This window comes from Prionailurus viverrinus, chromosome E3 (assembly GCF_022837055.1).
Source record: "Prionailurus viverrinus isolate Anna chromosome E3, UM_Priviv_1.0, whole genome shotgun sequence".
NCBI lineage: Eukaryota > Metazoa > Chordata > Mammalia > Carnivora > Felidae > Prionailurus > Prionailurus viverrinus.
The window spans coordinates 31,965,352-31,985,620 of NC_062576.1; the positions used below are offsets into that span (position 1 = coordinate 31,965,352).

Genomic DNA, 20,269 nt, shown 5'->3' on the forward strand with positions numbered 1-20,269 from the left:
GAGGCCTCTCCGGTTCTGGGGGAGGGGGGCATTCAAGGTGGGGGTGAGGGAAGGTCACTGTGCCAGTCACCTGGTGCCCATAGGCAACAAGGAATACATCACCCCGCATGACCCAACTGCCTTCCTTGCCCCGTGCGACCCTTCTTTGTTTATTTCTGGGCTTTCTCACCGTGGCTGCTTCCAAGAGACCCTGAGCTTCTTGTGGGCCGGGTCCATGTAGCAAGAACTCACAGATGCTGAGCGCACTGGCATAAGCACTTTAGATTAACTTAGTCCTCACCACGACAGAGGATGCTGCATTTTAATGATGGGGAAACTGAGGCACAGTGCTTCTGAGTGGCAGAGCTGAACCTCCTTTACCTTTGACTCCCCAGCACCTACAGCAGGGCCCAGCATGTGAGAGATGCTCAGTAAACGTTGTGGACTACATAAACACATCAATAAAGAAGTGAAGCATGTCTAAATTCCATCTGGAACATTCTAAGTACCAAGACAACAACTGAAGGTCTAGTAGATAACATTCAGTGGGAAGTTTCCCCTTTAAAGAAACTTTGCCAATGTGTGTTGGCTGTACCAACCAGATGCACTCCTTGTGCTTAAGGGAGTGGGCAAGGGGCTCAGAGTGCAACCAGGGCAATGGCCTGTTGGCCCGCCCTCCCCGCCTGAAACCGAATCATCAAACGCTCAGCCAAGCAATGGGCCAGCTGTCGGGCCTCGCCGCCCCCTCTGAATTGCTACAAAGCACTCTTCAAGCTGCAGAATGTGTGGAATTGTGTTGCCAGGCGATGAGCCAGACCTCCTCGCTAGCACTGAGAACCCCTTCCAGTAAGAGCGGGACAGAAGAGGACCCGCTCAACAAGGCCTATTGACAACCAAGGAGGTGTTTCTCACCCTCTGCCCCGGCTCATTCTCAAAAGTGAGGAGCCATCAAAAGGAAACAATCGAGTAGATTATCTGGGCTTACCTCTCTCTATGACCTACCAATCACTCCCCACCCCCCAAAAAAAGGAAAAAGGAGGCAACAGTTAGGATTCCAATGCCGAGTAACACTCCACCGATAATGAATTATACCTCGTGAAAAGCAGTGACAGAGGAGAACTGTTTTCTAATTAGCTGTATGATGCCTTTTCAAAACAGGGCCAGACACCTACCCCTCCTCAGAAAGCCGCCAGCAACGTACAACTGTAGTCACGCTAACAGCAAATACAACGTTCTGCGCGTGCCTGATGTTTGTCGACTAGAAAAGACCGCTGCTCCCACTGCCATCACCACCCCCACCTCACAGTTAAAATAGGGCACAAGCACGGGGCATCCAAAATTGAGACAGCAACACCCCACAGCTGCAGAAGGGAAGCGGTCTTGAGCAAAGCAGAGAAAGGGCCAGAGTGCCCCCTGGTGGCCGCAGGGCTGCCCTTCCTGCAATCAGCGGGAATCAAGGCTGAGCCACTTCAACTTCCCGTTTCCAAATAATCATATGTTCAAACAAAGAAATTAATTCAGGAGTAGAAACTCATTTTTACAGGGGAAGTGAAGGAATATAAGGCATGAATACCAACAAGGACCAACTGAAGGAATTGTGAATAAGCGGAGCCCCAAGGAGCTGCACGTTCTGAATGTGCATGTCTCTACAGCGATCAGATCCAGCTATCATTTATTCCAGCACAGTCTACAGGTGTTTATTCTTATGCATCTACAGCCCCCCCCTAAATCATCCTCATTGCACTGATGGAACTCAACGGCTCCCAAGGTCATGCCCAAGAACAAATGCTCTCTGAGAACGATCATTTCATTTGGGTTCGTTTGGAATCCATTTGTCTCCTAAGTTTTAGTCCCTGGGCCATGCAGGAGGCACGTGGTGAAAAAAAAAAAAAAAAAGGAAAAGGTTTACAACAAAACACACATCCCGGAAAACAGCCCCACTGCCTCCCTCTCCGGCCTTAGGGTTTCAGGCCCTGGGCACTGCTGTCTCCAGAGCTGGACCATTCTCTGCTGGGGGGCCGTCCCGTGCACAGGAGGAAGCTGACAGCATCCCCACCCCAGTGTGACACCCAAAAACATCTCCAGGTGTTGCCCAATGTCCTCTGGGGATGAAAGCACCCCCAAATGAGAACCACTGTCCTTCCAATCACTTCCTTTCTCAAGGCCCCCAGCCTCTCAGACCGACCACATTCTTCTCCTCTTAACTAGGAGGGAAGACTCAGGAGCAAAAGCCGCATAAAGGGAACTTTAGGGGCCTGTGCAGCAGGGAGGATTTCAGTAAACCAGGAAATCAGGCCTCTCCCTGTGCAGCTCAACAAGAAGGCCCAGATCCTGCCTTCAGGATGATTAGCCAGAAACGTACCCTTTGAGGATGTTAATAACAGAGCTACCAGTTACTGAACACTTAATACGCCAGGCGCTCTCCCAAACATGTTTTTTCCATTTTTTCCTACCAAGATGTAATTTACATAAAATATCTTCAGTAGTTTCCATGTATGTATTGATTTAATCCTCACAACCCTATTCAACAAGTACTTCTAATAGCCCCGTTTTACAGATGAGAATACGGAGGCACAGACAGGCTCGATACCTTGCTCAAGCTCCCACTGCTACTCGGGGCAGGGATGTGGGTAAGAACACGGCGAGCCTACCGGTAGTAACATCAGAGCAGAATGGCGACAGCAAGGGTAACACCACCATACCCACTAGGGCTGCTGCAGATACCGTGTGTAATCGCCACACACTGAGCACCCACGTGTTTCTTACTTTCTTCCAAGGTCTGGAGCCCTCTGAAGCAGAATAACGAAAGCAAAGAAATTCTCCCCAGGAAAAATCCACGTATGAGCACAAACTCCCTAACACAGTTTTGCACACTGTGGCAAGGGCTTCTGCAGTCTGTGAAACTATCCCCGGGCTTCCAGTAAAACACCACACATAATATACTCGAAGCTGTGTGCTACACTTTTCACACAGCTCGTTCAGAATCCTGTAAGCAGGTGGTATTTCACTTCGTTTCGGGGACGGGGAAACCGAGTTCAGAGAAGGTAAAGCATTTGCCCAAGGTCACACAGCTCTTCAACAGCAGCACTGTGGTCAGCTTGACCCCAGTGTTCTTCCCACCCCAAAAGGCTGCCTTCTCAACTCAATTCATCTGCGACCACCCACGCCAGAACACTATAAAAATAAAGGACGCGTAAAGTACAGAACGGATTTATATATCTCATCTTCCAGCAGCACTGGTGATAGAAACTTGGCAGTGACCATGTAAAAGGGCTGCTGGCCACTCAGAATTAAAACCTGAAGGTGATATTTGCCTCTCACGAAGGTTAATTCACCTTGTACCAACTCTGTAAGGCAGCGTCTTTTCAAAGCAGTCCGCAGGCATCCGGGCACTCAAACACACACCATCCTGCCTCTTTCCAAATGGCCATGCCTCCTACATCGGCCAGCACCTGGCCTAGAGGAGGAAAAGCTACGGGCCAGATGTCAACGTCAGTGTGCTTGTGCTTACGAGTGTACCAACCAAAGGTCATGCAAAGTCAGCTCCACGGTCAGCACATTTGCAAGGGAGCCAGTCAGCATGGGGAAAATGACAAGGTCTGGCTTTGACCGCAGACCAACAGGCCCAACAAGACAAGACACTAGAAACATCCAGACTTCAACAACCTGGCTTTCATGGCTGCACAGAACACAGGGATCACGACTCCCTTCCCAGAATAGATGGTGAGAAGTATAAGGAATCCTTGAGCGCAGTCTCCTCCGAGTCAAAGCTGGGGAAACTGAGGCACAGGGACATCGAGGGACCCACTACTATCAGAGGCAGTGTCAGAGCCAAGGCTTCCTGACTCTCAAGCCAGTGCTCCCTCTACCACCACCAGCTGCCTCCTCCCTGACGGGAGCGGGGGGTACCGCTCACCCCCATGTGTAACTCACAGTCCCGGGCTCATGCTGCATGACCGAGCTAGAAACGGAGGGGTGACGGGGGAACTGGCTTTCAGGTCATTCCAGCAGAACCCTTTCCAAAGTCTCCAGGTTTGTCAGAACTCGAATAAACACCATTCCGTTCCTTCATCCACTCCACGAAGGTTTCCTGAGCCACAACGACATGTCAGGCAGGATTACAGGCCCTGGGATGCAGGCCCTAAGCGAGCAGGCAAAGCGCCTGGCTTCAAGGAGCTCACATCCCCGTGGGGACATGCAAATCCAAGGAAAAGCATATTCAGGTTTCAGGTCAGGAAGGCTTGAAAACCTGGAATCTGCAGACGTGAAAATAGCACGGGTGGTGCAGGAAAAACTCTTCCAGACGAGTGCTCGGGAGGGAAGCCTCTTCAAGGGGGGACATCTCGGCAGACCCGAATGCTTTCCTCTGAGGGCGGAGCACTCCAGAAGCCCTGGGCTTCCAGGAACAGCGAGGAGGGAGAGAGGAAAGCCCGGTCCCACCGCATCCTGGCACTCAGGCCTCCCGCGGCGCCTCTCGGCCTGTTTCTTCAACTACGAACCGAGGCCCAGACGCCCGCCTGCAGGGATGCTGTGACAATTGGGCAACAGTGTAAATAAAGCCTGGGTCACAGGAGGCGAAACAAGCGAGGAGACAGCATACTATGAACCTCTTCAGGGCACTCCTCGAAGGAGACTGGAATTGCCCCAGAGACCGGTCTGAACCCAGGGGGGGGGGGGGTGTGCCGTCTGAAGCCAGGCTGGCAGAGGTCACCTAGAAAGAACCAGGAGGGAACTGGCCAAGGACCAGGCTCACGACCCTAGGAGTTTGGGCTCCAACTAGGGTTCAGAGCTTGACCCCTGGGGCTACTGAATGGGTTCCAAACTGACCCCCACAGAGGGTCTCCGGAAATAATTCCAGAAAGAACTGGCATTCCTCCAGAGATGCCACCCAAACATCATGACATGATGCTGGACACTCACGGCGATTCTCTCACTGTCCTCAGTCTCGACCTGGTCCCCACGCCTTGCTGGGCGACAAACAGACTCGGGAACCCAGAACGGCAAGGCTCACCACATGTGACGCTTACAAGCACTCGGAGGGGCGCCCATCCCGTGTAATGCCTGGTTCAGCACTCGGGTTTCCTGCCGTGCTAGGTCAGTGCATTTAACCCTCAGAACGGCCCTGAGAAGCTAGTCTAAGTGTCTTCATTTTACACATGAGGAAACGGGGCCCAGAGAGTCTGGGGGGAGAAAAAAGCAAGAGAAAGGGATGCCTAGTCAGGAAGCACTGGAGGGAGGGCCAGACCCCAGGCTGTGCACCACCCCCCCCCAGCTCTCCGCAGCACCTAGCACCTTGCTATATTGTGGGTGTCCGTGCACAGCGCTCAGGGCACCGACTGTGGATTGCTGGCAGCTTGAGAGAGTGGGGGCACGCACGCCAACTCAGGAGTCCCAGCCTGAGAGGCACAGGGGAGGCCTTCACGAACCACCAAGCAAGGAAGGGCCAGCGGGGACTTACGGGGAGGACTGGAGGCCTGGAGGGCGTACTACTGAGGGTGCCCTAGGTAGCAGACGAGCCTCCCAACCTGCCCTTTGCAAGAGCAAGCAGGAGCCGTCACGTCGCTCTGCTTAACACCCTGCACCGGCTTCCCGCTGCTCTTGGCATAAAATCCGACTGAGGGCCGTCTCCAGCATCCTCCAGCTCAGGGCTCCCCGCTTCCCGCTACCCAGCCATACCTCCAGCATCACCGCCCACCAGCAGAGCCCCACCGTCCCCCTCACCCTGAAGGCCTCAGCTGCACCATCACCCGAGACCAACCTGTCTTAATAATACACCCTGAAACAGCCCCCCTTCCAGGGCTTGAGATTCGCCAGCCAAGTTCACATGTCTGTTAACGTCGCCACTGTGGGTCTTCCCCTCTGGCTGGCAACTCCTCGGGGCAGGCTTTTTGGCTCCTTGCTCACTGACATACAGGCCAAGGTTAGCACGGGGAGGCGGGGGCCGTCGGCCTGTCCTCTTGGCCTTCTCCCCGAGCCACACGGCCACCGCTGTGAGCAGCGAACAGTGTCCTGTGTGCCCCCCCTCCACATTTCCTCTCCACATCAGGCAGAAGAGCCAACGGGAGGACCAGAGTCCCCAACAAAAGGATAGAAACAAAAGGCGGGGGGGGGGGGGGGCTACAAATGTCATACAAAAGCATGGAGGGGGCTGCCCCTCCAGGGAATGCACAGCCACCCAGCCTCAAAGCCCCATTTTTCCAGCTCTTCAAGTAGCAGACTGCATTAAACTATTCGCAAGTACTGCTGGTGAACTGACAAGAACCCGGCAGCTGTCACCAGCTGTCACCAGCTGTCACCCTACTGGCAATGCGGTTAACTGAGAACATAAAAAGGCTACTGGTAACAGGCCCATAAATACAGGATTCACCTGTGGCCTGCTCACGCCCCAGCCCAGGAACTAACCAGGAAGGAACACATAAGCAGAAAAAAATAATTTACTACAAGCCTGGTGCTGCCCATTCTTTCCTTAAAATGAGTGAAGCCTGGGTGGTTCAGTTGGGTTAAGCGACCGACTTCGGCTCAGGTCATGATCTCACGGTTCGTGGGTTTGAGCCCCACGTCCGGCTCTGTGCTGACAGCTCAGAGCCTGGAGCCTGCTTCCGATTCTGCGTCTTCCTCTCTCTCTGCCCCTCCCCTGCTCGTGCTCTCTCTTATGCTCTCTCTCTCAAAAATAAACATTAAAAAAATATTAAAAACTTTTTAACAGAAAATTTTTTTTAACTGAGTGAAGACAGTCAGTGCAAAAAAAAACAACAAAAATACCTGGCTGGCGCACCCCAACTGCCCAAACAATCCAGTAAGTCGGAATATTACAGTCGTGCGGCAGGATGACCCGGGAGATGAAGGGGGAAAGGCCTCGGGAATAACGTTAAGGAAACAATACAAACAGGCTCACTGGTAAGAGCTGCTGTTCACCGACTCTCAGCTCTGACCCAAATACTCTTCTCAGCAAAAGATGGGTGTTGGCAGCATCCTTGGGTTGGGATGACAGACCCCGAGAGGTTCCGTCCACCCTGGGGAGTGTGGGGAACCGGGCGGCCTGGTTTCAGAGTGTGGCCTCCTGGCTGGGACAGCACATCACCCGCCAAAGCAACAGGCGGGCCGCGGTTCCCACCCCTGAGCACCCGAAACACAAACACACACAAACTTAGCTGCGGAAATGGAAGTGCCCGGGCAGAACTGCGGCTGTTTTGGGGTGCTCCAGACTGCCTCTAGTACTTCACGAAATAACCATTTCTTCCCAACAGGCCTTGTGTGCTCTTAAATGCCAAAGGGCCTGCAGAAAGGGCAGCAATGTAGGCCTGGCCACAGCATCCTCTCTTGGGCCCTTAATAATGACAAGCCGACAAGCTGACAAGCCAAAAAGCCAAAAAGCCAAAAAGCCAAAAAGCCAAAAAGCCAAGGACAAAACCCTCTGCCACATCGAGAGACATCTCTCGAGAGGAGAGAGAGACAGACACAGGAGAGAGAGAGAGAGAAAAGAGAGAGAGCTCTCGAGGGGAAGGCTGCTTGGCAGGGGACCTGTGAGTTATCCCCAAGCACTGAGGATTCAGGACTCCAGTTTCGTCACAGCACTGAGGCAGCCGCCTGTACTGACCAGTAAAGGAACTGGGGAAGCCGCTTGGCAGGATGTGAAGGAAACGCTCCCTGCTTCACAGAGCAGAGCTGGGGCCCCCCAGCCAGGCTCTTCGGGGTTTTAGAGAGGCAGGCATCTCCCCTGAGTGGAATCCTACGTGCTTCACATGCTGGGATGCAATCCTTGAACTGGAGGTGGGCAGCTCCTAGGACACCATTCTCGGGACTCCCCAGGACTGCAGGTGCCCCCCCCCCTCCCAGCCAGGCAGAATTCATATGTGAAGCCCTAACCTTCAGTGGGACTGTACTGGGAGGTAGAGCCTTTAAGGAGGTAACTAAGGTGAAATGGGGTCCTAAGGGTAGGACTCTAATTCAGCAGGACAGGGGTCCTTATCAGCAGAGGAGGAGACACCAGGGATGCACAGGCAGACAGAAAAGGCCAGCTGCAAGGCAAGGCCAGCAGCCCTGCCAGGAGCCGTCACGGTCACCTGGACTCCCAGCCTCCAGAACTGCAAGACAGAAGTTTGTTTTCAGGCCGCCCAGTCTGTGGGGCTCTGTTAGGGCCACCCCAGCTGACACCCAGCTGACACCCTGGACACCCGGACCGGCTCACGCTTCTCGTTTTTCTACAACGACACGGTGCCAGAGGCAGGATGAGGGGGCCACGAGTCAAACCCACCTTCCATCCGAAATTTCTAAGGATCCTGACTTCTCACCAGGAACACGCACGGGCGATGCAGGGCTGCGTCCAGAAGGCTCGCTGAAATTTGCCGCCACCTCAGCAAACAGGGCCCCCACCCCCTGCCCCTGCCCCAGGAAGCACACGTTCACCGCCACAAAGTACCGAGGGTCGAGATGCGGGTGTGCTGACATATCTCCTCCGAGACTCGAGTCACGAGCTCTGGGTAAGTCCCTACTTGCCGAAGATCGCAAGTCATACAACCGGATTTACATTTTCGGAAAACCGTCTGAGTCAAAGCAAGGAAAACAGAGCCTAAACCTCAGCCGTCGGCACAACTGCAGTCTGTCTGGACGGATGACCTTACTGCCGGTGGGCACGCAGGGCCAGCTACCTGCTCCGGCACAAAGTGGCTGAGGGAGACCCACAGGCCAGCCGGCAGCACGGCCCGAGCTCGGCGGTGGTGGAGGGACTTCATCTGGGGAACACAGTGCTGGACAGCTGCTGGGGTGCACAGAGATGCCCGCACCCCAGTAAAGCGCCCACGGCAAGGCCCCTATGAAGCGTGGTACTCGGGTGCACGATCTCGGGGTCGCCGTTCTCTGCAAAGGAAACGGAAACTCCTTGGAGGGGACACACCTCAGGGCCAGAGTGAAGTCTCGTCCCTCTACGTGAGGTGGGAGCCACACAGAGAACACTGCAGACGCAGAAAGACGAGGCATGAAGTCACAGGGACTCGGACAAGACGCCTTCTGTCCCTTCTCAATCCTTCTGGTTACTTCCAGGAAAAAGATCGGAGTTTAGCGCTAGGATATCCCCAACATCCTCCTTGTGCTGCTCACTTACTCGCCTCCTTTTAACAATGGGAGGGGGTCTCAGACAGAAGCTGGGACAGGCAAAGACATCCAGGCCGACTGAGCATTGGCCCTTTCCGCTGCCTTTGTTTTCAGTTACCTGCTATTTAGGTCAACTAAGAGCGACTCTCCATTTACTACAATCATGGAAAGTTCCCTTGTTAAATAAAGGCACTCAACTTTTCCTAAGTGCACCCATTAAAAAAAAAAAATTACAGGATAAATACTAGTACAGCAGTAAATAAATAACTGAAATTTGAAAGCCAGCGACTTCAGTGTTCTCCCAGCCCGTGTGCCCCACAAGTACAGATCGACAAATATCTGCCTGGCCGAACTCAAGCCTGAGAAGGACCATAATGAACTGCACGCTTTCACTGCACAGAGGGAGACTGGTCATTTCCACCGACCAACCTCATTTCCTCCTTGATCCCTGACTCAGACAGTGCTGGCCGTCTCCCAGACCCCGCTCTTCCTCCCTAAGCAATGAAAACCCTAATGACGGGGTGGGGAGCACTGCCTCCCTAAGCAACGAAAACCCTATGGTGGGGGTAGGGGGGCACTGCCTCCCTAGCAGTCGGGGAGGCCATGGGACTGATGTTGGCCAAGTCAGTGGGATACTGTGTGCACTTCTAGGAAGGGTCCTCGCAGCTGGGGGCAGGCGTCAACTTTTTTGTACCCCGTGGACCCGTTCTGCAGTCTCGTGAAGCCCACGGACCACTTCTCAGAAAAAGATTTTAAAATACAGAAAATAAAACACACAAGATTTCAAAGGAAACAGATTATACTGAAATAGGATTAGCAAAATGTAAAAAATAAAAGTGACACAAAAATACACAGAATTCTTTATTATCACATTTTAAAAACTACCCTATTTTCCAGCAGAAACAATAATCTGAGATTTTTTTTCATGTTGCAGCTCTCAGGGGGGCCTGCGACTTCTATCGGTGATAAAGTCACCCATTTTGTTAACATGAATGTGGTTTCTATGGTTTGCTGGTACTTTCATAATTGAAGGAAATGTAAATTTCAGTCAGAGGCTAGAGGAAAAAGTTGAATCCTATCGATGGAAATGGAGGAAATGTCTCCTTTGCTCCCTCCTCTTTCCTGCTACCTGGGATGAGACTGGGATGGCTGGAGCTCAAACAGCCATTTTGGACTATGAGGCAAGATGGAAGGAGTCCCAGTCTCTTGACGAACATGGAGCCACATACCAGCCCCAGCCTGCCTACTTCTGGAAAGAGAGATGAATTTCTATCTCCTTAAGCTACAGCTGGCTTTCTCTTTATTATATAAAACCACACAAACCTAACCTTGTTATATCTCTAATACTTTTTCCCAAGCACGAAGGTTCGAAACCGTTTGAACCTGATCTTTAACAACCTTTGCACTTAAGAGATACACTCTTCCTTAATTATAAAAATGATTCCTCCAGACCTACCCAATCAGCACAGTTCCTCTGTGGCTAATGACCGTACAGGAGGCAAGCCCCCAAACCCCTCAAAACTCAGTGCCGCTCCAGCTCTGAAGCGTGTCCTTTAGAGCGGGCACACGCCCAAACTGGTCATTAACCACAGCTCGGGAAGCTTAGAAAGGCACAGCACACTCACACCACGGACACACACACCTGACTTTACCCCACATCTCATGAAGTCCACAGTCACGCAGGGGCAAGCGCCACGGCACCCGCTGAGGTGCAGGCCCGAGAGTCACCCGGCCTTGGGGGAGGATACTCAGCAGGTACTTACTAATTGTCATCGACTCTGGCACCGAGGAGGAAGGTAGCAGGCTGCTGAGAGGGCCTCCCTGGCCAGGAGGACTGGCTTCCACACTGGGAAAAAGCAGACGGGAGCAAGTCACACTCGGCCACTCAAAATGAACACAGAACTAGCAGGGACTCAGGGTTTTCAGGTACAACCACCAGAAGGCGCAGGAGGCAGCCCTTCAAAAACCCCGGTCAGCCCTCATCATTTGCAGACTCCCTCTTTGCAAATCTGCCTGCTCGCTGATGCTGATTTGTGTCCCTGAAATCAACACTCAGTATTCTTCTAAAACAAACAGCAGGGGTGCCTGGGTGGCTCAGTCCAACTTCAGCTCAGGTCATGATCTCACAGTCGGTGAGTTCGAGCCCCACATCGGGCCGTGTGCTGACAGCTCAGAGCCCGGAGCCTGCTTCGGATTCTGTGTCCCCCTCTCTCTCTGCTCTCCCTGCTAGCACTCTGTCTCTTTCTCTCAAAAATAAATAAAACATTAAAAACATTTTTTTAAGAAACAGCAGAAAGGACTCTGCATCCTGGATGGACCTGGTGACACCCGTCCTCCCTGACAATGCACTGACCGTGCAGGAACCTACAGGTGGTGTCACTGTCACAGAGCAGAGCCCCGTCGACTCAGGGAGAGACAGTAACACCAAGCATGGTTTGATGTAACCAGTGACTCCCACCCTGGAGCTGAGGTTGAAAATGCAGGTGTGATCGACCCCTGGTTTGCGCCCAGTTAAAACCGTGAAGAGAGAAGAAGAAACAACTCTAAGAGCCGCAAAGATCGCGGTGGCATCAGGGAGACTTCAGTGTCCATCTGAGCTCTGCCACCAAGTATCCAACGACTTTGAGCAACTCAGTTTCCCTTGGAGATACTTTTATTTGAAAATCAGAAACCCGACATGGTGCTTACTACTCTATGCGGGACGAAGCACTTCTCAAATACGTGAGAGCTAAGTGGCTCGAGTATTCCACAATATGAAAGTTGCCTAATATTGTGACCAAATGTTAAAACCCAGTAAATGACAGTAGAAGAGGTACCCAGATATGCCCCCAAAATCATAAAAAGTAAAGGGGGTCCACAAACGAAGTTTGGTAACACGCCGTTTCTCACGCGGACACCCTCGGCAACTTCCCATCTAAACCTGAACATGAGTGTGAAATAAGGCCTTGACCTTGAATCCCAGCAGGTGCGCTCCTACCTTCAAAAAAGCATCAAAGGTACAGCTGTCAACAGGACAATTCAATCCCAAAGGCGATCTGGCTTCTGAATACTAACCTGTACCGGGACCCAGGCTCCGGGAGAACATGGTCTTCTGGTCCGGTCCCGTTCTCCAGGCTCCCAAGGGGGGCATCTGTGCACAGAGAGCAGTGGCGGAGAGAAAGTCAGCTGTCTGTTCTCATTTCATTTTCTCCAGGAGGCACGGGCACGGTGCAGACACGGGCTCCCCTCTACATCAGTCGACTGGCAAATGTTTCCTGGCCCGCACGCCGGATTTTAATCTGCTACTTGTTTCGTCCTTTTGGCCAGAATCCCAGATTTGCCACCAGGCACTGACACAAGGCAGGGGGCCCCAACATCCCACTTAACCTTTTTGACCTTGAGCCACCTGGAATGGTGCACCAAGTCCATATTCAGAGCCAGCCTCAGGATCAGAGAACAGAAATCAGCTTTCTGTTGGACAAAACTGCTTGCACTGTAGTGGCTGATGACAGACACAAGGGGGCAGCACAGTCCCATCACCGACAGCGCCTACATCAAAACCCAGGGCCCTGCCGCCTTCTGAAAAGCCACCACCTCGCACAGAGAGAGTGGTGTGTGAGAAAGGCATTCGGAACAAGTGAGGCCACAAATCATCTCTAGAGGCACTGAAGATTTTCATATATGTGTTAGTTGCTGTTCAAGTCTCTTTTCAGAAAAAAGTGCAAATCATGGCCCCCTGGGCTGGACGGTGACATTAAGGCCGGTATCACCCATGGCTAACACTTGCCCAGTGGAGAAATTTCTGGCTTTTCGACAGCCATTGCAGAACCAGGCCCGGATGCAGGCACGGGGCAGAGGCGGGAGGGAGCCCATCTCACTGCCCTAAGCTACGCGGCCTCCTGCCTGTCCTTCCTCCCGTTTTGGCCTGAGTTTCATCCTGCTGGAGATACCCCAGCTCTTAAAGGGGTTGCACTGGGGAGTCCTAAGGAGAGAATGTTTTGCCACCTTTTCTTCTACCCTGCCATCCCCATCAAGCTATTCCACTCGCTCCTACTTTTTTAAAGGAGTTTGAGAGGGAAACGTCACCCTACAGCCCAGCCTGCCTACCACAGGCTCCATCGCCACCGCCATCATCATCCCCGCCCTCCCACCTTCATCTTTTCTGATTCCTTTGTGACCGTGCCTCTGGATCCCGGCTCAGGGGCCCCCCTTGGCCACTCCAACAGGGTCGGGGCCCTGGCCCCCGGCTGTGTAAAGGGGACACGTCCCAAGCAAGCGCCTCTGGCTGAGACCTCAATCCGGAACTCGTGGCCCACGGTGCTAGCTGCCCGCCTGAAGCTCTACCGGGCCACCTGCAGGGCCCACCAACTGATAGTAACGTCCCAACTGCTCCCTTCTGTCACCCTCTCCACTGGGCCTTCTCCCCTCAGAGCGAGGCGCCCTCCTCCCTCCATCATGGAGCCAGAGAGCCCCAGACCTGCCAGCTCCACCTCATTATCGCCCACTCCTTGTCCAGAGTCGTCTCCACTGCCGCCCTAGTGCTGAGGCTCGATACCTTCCAGGGGTCTCCTGCAGGAGCCCCCACAGTTCTGCCTCACCCCTGATGGTCCAACCCACTCACAGCTATCAGATTCCCCTCCCTGGAGCGGAAACAGGGACTCCAACATACACAGCGGAAACCCACGGCTGGAGTAAAGGCCCACATCGTCTGCCAGCATTCCAGACACCCTCCATCCGACTCAGCCCAGCGATGTCCCACGGGAGCACAGGCTGCCTCACTCGCCCTCAAGGCGCCCTCAGAGGTGCCCGCTACTATTATCTTAATTTTTCAGATGTGGAGACGGCCCTGGAGTTCAGTGACCTGTCCGAGATCACAAGCTAATGTGTGAGAGTCTGAACCTCACTCTGCCCAGAGCCAGAGCTAAGCCCTTTCCCCCTCCGTGATCTCTCACACAGCTGATCTGGGCCACGTGCCTCTCTCTCTAGGCGTCCTTGAACTCCCAGCCCCATTCCTCTGTCTATACCGTGTCCCCACCTGGATATCAGTTTTCCAACCACCAGGTGTCCACTCCCGTCGGCAAGCCCCACCCCCAGGTACTCGGTCCACCCACTGCGCCCCCACTCAGCACAGGCTTCCCGAGCCCACACTGTGGGCCCGGCTCTGACCAGGGTCAGGGTCACACCGGAATCAGGGCAGACACGGCCCCGCCCTCAAGGACCTCAAAGACGAGCAGGGGGATGGGCATCACCAAGTAATTACACAAATACACGGTTCCAAGCTGAGGTGAGGGCATGGGGACACACGAGGTTTATGGCAGTGTGGACAGGACGCCCGGCTTGCCTGGGAAGGGGGCGGAGGAGCCCTCTGCACGTGACACTCGGGCTGCGACCCGAAGGACGCGCACAGGCTGCAGGAGGTGGGAGGAGAGAGACGGCGGTGGGCTCGGCTCAAGGAAGCAGAAGCGGGCTGGTGTGGCTGGGGCATCACGAGGGCATCAAGCTGTGGGGCAAGCCGGGGCCTCGGGGGCCACAGTGAGGGTTCCCAATCTTATCCTCAGGGCACTAGAAGAGCTTGAAGCATGGAAATGAGGCGATCTGATTCAAGTTCTAAGACATCACTCCAGTTGCTGTGCGAAGAGTGGCCAGGGTGGGGGCAGGGGTGGGAGCAGAGGGAGCTGTCGATGTCCCTTGTCCCCTCCTTGCAAGCAAAACTCCGGGGGCTGGGAAGGCTCATCTCCGGATCCCCCCAGAGCCCAGCACAGGGCCGGTAGAGAGCAGGACACCCACTGGTTGCGTAAAGAAAACCACGAGCCCTGAGTGGCACACGACCTTCATGAGCAGTGTGGGGACCACACATCATGCAGGTCCAGGGGCACCACAGGGTCCTGACATCCCCAACAGTAACACTGCCCACTGGGAGCCAAGCCCCGGATCAACCGTCTCAGGTCAGTGTGGTGCTACAACAGAGCCTCCTCAACCCCAACAAGCAACCTCAAAGACCCAACATGAGGCAAGAAGTTGAAGAACCAGGGAAATGAAGGTTTGAGGACCCAAGGTCTCAAATGAACGAACAAGGCCTCAAACGGACCCTGGAGGGCACCTGGGGGGCACCTGGGGGGGGCTCAGTCGGTTAAGTGTCTGACTCTTGATTTCGGCTCAGGTCATGATCTCACAGTTGGTGAGTTCGAGCCCCGCGTTGGGTTCTGCACTGACAGTAGGGAACCTGCTTGGGATTCTCACTCTCTGACCCTCCCCCACCTGTGCGCATGCTCTCTGTCTCTCTAACATAGAAAGAAAGAAAGAAAGAAAGAAAGAAAGAAAGAAAGAAAGAAAGAAAGGAAAGGAAAGAAAAGAAAAGAAGCTAACTAACTGTGAAGTTGCTAAGACCCACCACCAACCCCAGGACCCTCGATGAGGACAGGAGCAATAACAATTTCATGTGTGCCATGGGTAGAAATGGGTGTTCACCTCCGTTGAGTATTCTGGGTTGAAAGGAACTTTGGGGCTTCTTCTCCCATGCAGCTTCAAAGAAATGGTAAATGTGCTTTGCTATGTTGCAGGTGACAGACACGCCCAGAGGAATGACTGTATCTAATCCCACACCCTGGTCCCATGTGACCTGAATGGTGTCTTCCTTCTCTGAGCCTCCCACCCCAGCTCCAAAGCACGGCCCCCTAAGCCACAGAGCCTCCCCGTCCACGAATCAGGACAATGCTTCTGTGTCCAGAGTCCCCTTCTCTGCCACCTTCTCTCTCTCCAGATTTGGCCACCAAAACACTCCTCCTCCACCACGTGCCTCCCTCCATCTTCCTCTAAATGTCCCCACGGGCAGTGACACTACAGATACCAACACTTTCAAAGATGATGGGAAGGTCTCCTCAGGGTAGAGCCATCTGGGTCCAAAACTGTCACTGAAGACACAAAATGGCTCCCTGGCCAGAATGAGAGGCTAGGTTAACCCTGCTCAAGTAGAAGGGTGTCACTCAGAAAGGAGAGCGGTCAGAAGTCACCAGAAGCAAAGGAGTCTGGGACAGAAATGCCGAGAGCATGCACTCAGAGCCGCCCAGGGAAAGGCCTCCCTGACAGGTGAGTCCTGACACCAGAGGTCCGCCCACCTCCCAGGGAAACGGGGGCCAGGCCGGGAGGGACTCGATGCCACCTGGCCTTCCAGTCGGGCAGCAGATCGACTCCGGTGCTGTCTCTCCTGTCTTCTGCAGCCTGAGCATAACTGTCTTCCTATGCAACTCCTACCCACGGCGAGTCTGCCCAAGGCTGTCACAGGCTCCCGGGACTCCTGGCGGCTTTGTTACCACAGTAAACTAACAAGCTGGCAGGCGGCTCACACACAGCATGTCTGATGAGGATAATGGAGATAAGCTGGAGCTCGGGGTCCCCAAACAGTGACAAGGTGAAGCCTCGGGTCTGGAAGGCTGACAAGCAGAGGCGGGACCAGGGGAAAGCTTCCCGAGAGGATGCTGGAGGCTGGCCAGAGGCCGCTTTCCCCGCAGACCCTGGAGGAAGCCCGCAGAGGGAGGAGGAGTGCTGGGTTCTGGAAGACTCCACCCCAGCACAGAGGGCAACAGGGCAGCGCCCCCGGAGCAGCCAGCCCCCAGCCCCAAGAGGAAGGGGCTGCCAGAAACGAGACAGCGTGCCTAGTGCGGGCACCTGGCAGCTGGGCAGAAAGGCCCCCTCGGTGGGGAGGGCGACAAGGTGAGTAGGGTGTTGGGTCACCAGCTGGAAGTCCCACACGGGTCCCACGTGGGCGTTAGGACCACCTGCTTTCTGCGAGCCCCCACGTGCACCATGCTCAGTGGACAGCGGCGAGGCACCCAACCCCACCACTGGCCGCTGGGACCACGGATGGCCACCTGAGGGAAAGGAGAAGCCGGGCCCACCAGCCGGCCCCTCTCAGCGGTTTCAGCGGAGACCTCAGGAGAAGTGCTGGCTGGTAAGAAGGCCGCGCAGCTGAGGCCGAAAGGGGAGAGGGCAAGAGAGAGCAAGACTGTCAAAGGGCAGTGGAGACAGGACAGACCACATGAGGAAGTGCGGGGTGCGGGACGGGGGACACACACGAACGCCCTTCTTCGTTCCAACTCCCCGGCACGAGATGCCCACGTGGACGGCAGGCTCTCTCGGGGCCGCGGCAGGTGCCTGGTGCCTCTCCCCACATTCGCCTGGGAGTCCCTGCCACAAATCTAGAGGAAGGTGAGAGAACACGCCCAGCCCTTCCTCACGGGCCGTGGGCGAGAGGGGACGTGTTCATCCACACCGGCTGCCCTGCAGTCCCGGACTCGCTTCAAGGGCTTGGTACGCCTCAGCTGTCAGGATCACCACCGGCTGCACCTTCCGAAGAGGAGCCCAGCCCGGCGGACTGAGTCACTCAGCCACCACGCTCTGGAGCCTCAGTTTCCGCCAGGAGCACTGCCACCCGGAGAGGTGACCAGCTCACGCGGCTCCTGGAGCCAGGTTCCCTGACCCCCACTCTAGACCACCACCAGTGAGGGTCCCGCCCGCCCACCCCTGCGCTCCAGCTACTTGGAGGGGGTTTCTGTCCCCCGCTGGTGACGAGAACAGTCCACCATCCGGTTCACAATGTCAACAGCCTCCTGAGCAGTCGGTGGGCCCTGTTACGTCCTCTCAGACCCGGCCCTGGGAGGGTGAGAAGGGGCCTATACGGGGGGTTGTGGGCAGGGGAGGGGAAGAGGCTGGGACCTCACCAACCCGGTGGTGTCGCGGGGCCGTGACAGCCGCCGGGCACCGTACCGGCTGCACCGCACGCCCACCCCTGGACCAACCGGGCTCATCCGCGTCCCATTCGCCCCTCTCCCGCTGCTCCCTGTGACCTGCTCTAGCTAAAGAAAAGAGTAACAAACCACACAAGAGCACACGCAACCAAATGGAAGGGGTCCGAAACGCTCATCCGCTCTAAAGGCAGGTTTCAAGCAAGCTACTCTCTGACCCCAAGCACTTGGTTGCAAAGGGTGCTGTAACTTTTTCCCTAAGAGGCAACAATAACCATCACCATTGGTGGTCTGCTTGTATATGACCAAGTTCCAAAACAAAATCACTGGGGAGGAAAAAACACAGGCTTGGGGGCCTCCTTCATGACCTGTCAGCTGCTTTGGCCCAGCACTCGCTCAGGTGGGAGCAAGTCAAGCCCTCGGGTTCAGCAAGAAGAGAAGCCAAAGCCTCAGGCAGTCCCAACCTCAACAAGCCTCTGCAGCCCTGGGCCCCACACCCCTTCGTGCAGTCCTACTTCAGAGGGGACCCGGACCCTGCTGCTGGCTCCCAGGGCCCAAGCTCATGAATGGACGGAACACGTCATCGGGGAACACCCACCTGCAGGGCCATATGAGCCCACTCCGCTGACCGGAAAGAGGACATCGGCGTCACCTTGGAGCACCTGCAGCGGGGCCCAGCTGTGCATCTGGGCGAGGCGGGCGTTCGCATCCAGCGGCCTGAGGTGAGAGAGTACAGCTGCGTGACAGACCGAAGAGCCTCTGAGGGCCACGAGCATCCGCCAGCCTCCCTCAAGTTCCCTCTGGGGAACCAACCAGACCATGACTGAGCTGAAGACAGGAGGCCCAGGCTGGGAGCAGGAGCGTGTGGTCCAGACCCAGGCCTCGTACATTCGTGCCTTCAACCAGTGTTTCTTGAGCCCCTACTATATGCCAGGCTCTGTGCTCACGTATATTTTGTGCTGGCCAAAGAGCCAGCAAATAGTGTTTATCCCGCCCTCCGGCAGCTTACAAGTCACAGGGGGACCAGGACATGAACCACACGATCCCACAAGTAGACATAAGACAGCAGCTCAGATACATGGAGCTGGTCAGGAAGGCCACGGAAGGCTTCCTTGAAGAAGACAGGTGACAGATGAGAGCTGAAAGCGAGACCACAAGGTCAGCCAAGTGAAGAGAAGGACGAGAAGAACGCAGGCAAGGGAAAAGCAGGTGCAAAGTCCTGAAGCAGGAGGAAGGATAGAGTGTCCCAGGCTCTGGAGGGACGGCAGCCACGAGACCCGGGGTGAGGGTCCCTTTGCCTGGCTGGTTCTCGAGCCCTCATTAGTAAAATGGCAGAATCAGACCAGATCGTGTCTGGGTCCCTTCCAAGAAAGGGGGTCAGCTTAAACATAAAGCAGGCTCATAAGAGCTGTCATGCCGTCCCCTTATCCACGAAGTACAAGAGCAACCTGGACCATCTTTGTCACACCAGCTGGTTCAGTTCAGTGAGTCTGAAAAAGGATTTCCCCACTGCAGCAGTTGTCTCTGGGCAAGTAGGAGACATGAATAAATACCAGAATGTGTTTGCACAGGCTTTAAAGTTCATAGAATCCTCCTTCCATCCTTCCTTCCTTTCTTCCCTCCCTCCCTCCTTCCCTTCCTTCCTTCCTTCCTTCCTTTCCTTCCTTCCTTTCCTTCCTTTCTTTCTGTAACTCAGTTTCTTTTCTGGGACACAGTTATAAAGAAATCCAAAGCAAACCATGGTCATGCCTACTTAACAGAGGAAGGGAGGAAGGGAGGGAGGGAGGAGGAGGAGGAGGAAGAGGAAGAGAACGGGAGAGGAAGAGGGGGAAGTGAGGGGCGGGAGAGAGGAAACCAGTTCCAGGAGGTTATGTCACTAGTGCAAGTTCAGCATCCTGGACAGAACCGAGGCTTCAAGGATCTGAGGCCACATCTTCCAAATCCAATCACATTGGGCCCCGTGGCTGCCGCCCACCATGTGACATGATGTATGCAGTTTTTCTTTTGATTCAGGGCAGGGATCAAGAATAATTTTTTGTAAAGGACCAAACGGGATGTATTTTAGGCTTTGTGGCATAAGTATTCTTCTTTGTTGTTGTTGTCCTTAGCAATCCTTTAAAAAGTAACAACCAGGGAGGTGGGAGGGGTGGGCGGGGGCTGGGCTAGATGGGTGATGGGTACTAAGGAGGGCATGTGATGAGCACCGGGTGTTGTATGGAAGTGATGAAAACCTGAGTTCTACTCCTGAAACCGATAGTTAACTAACTAGAATTTAAATTTTAACAAGGGGTGAGGGGAGAGGGCCCGCCTCTGGAGGCAAGCCTGTGCTGCTTCCAGAGTCGGTTAGAGCTTTTCCTTTCAGTCCTGTCTACCTCTTGGTCAAACATTTGGCTCAGAGCAACAAACGGGAAATAATCCTACCAGAATTTTGCAAACTCCGTCATTTAACCGTGCAGGTCACACCCACAATGAGACGCTCA

At 54.5% G+C, this 20,269-nt stretch overlaps 1 protein-coding gene across 11 annotated transcripts in view; it reads right to left on the reverse strand.

Moving 5' to 3' along the window:
- SNX29 (sorting nexin 29) overlaps positions 1-20,269 on the reverse strand; it is a 499,251-nt gene that overhangs the window by 407,521 nt on the left and 71,461 nt on the right. For all 11 annotated transcript variants that reach the window (XR_007147865.1, XR_007147866.1, XR_007147869.1 and 8 more), the window contains 3 exons: positions 18,388-18,506; positions 12,124-12,199; positions 10,833-10,915 (listed from right to left, as the gene is read on the reverse strand). Coding sequence is in view for 2 of the 11 variants with exons in the window: in XM_047839171.1 (XP_047695127.1) it covers positions 10,833-10,915; positions 12,124-12,199; positions 18,388-18,506 (278 nt within the window). In the remaining 9 variants the exon portion in view is untranslated. The remainder of the gene's footprint in view (positions 1-10,832; positions 10,916-12,123; positions 12,200-18,387; positions 18,507-20,269) is intronic.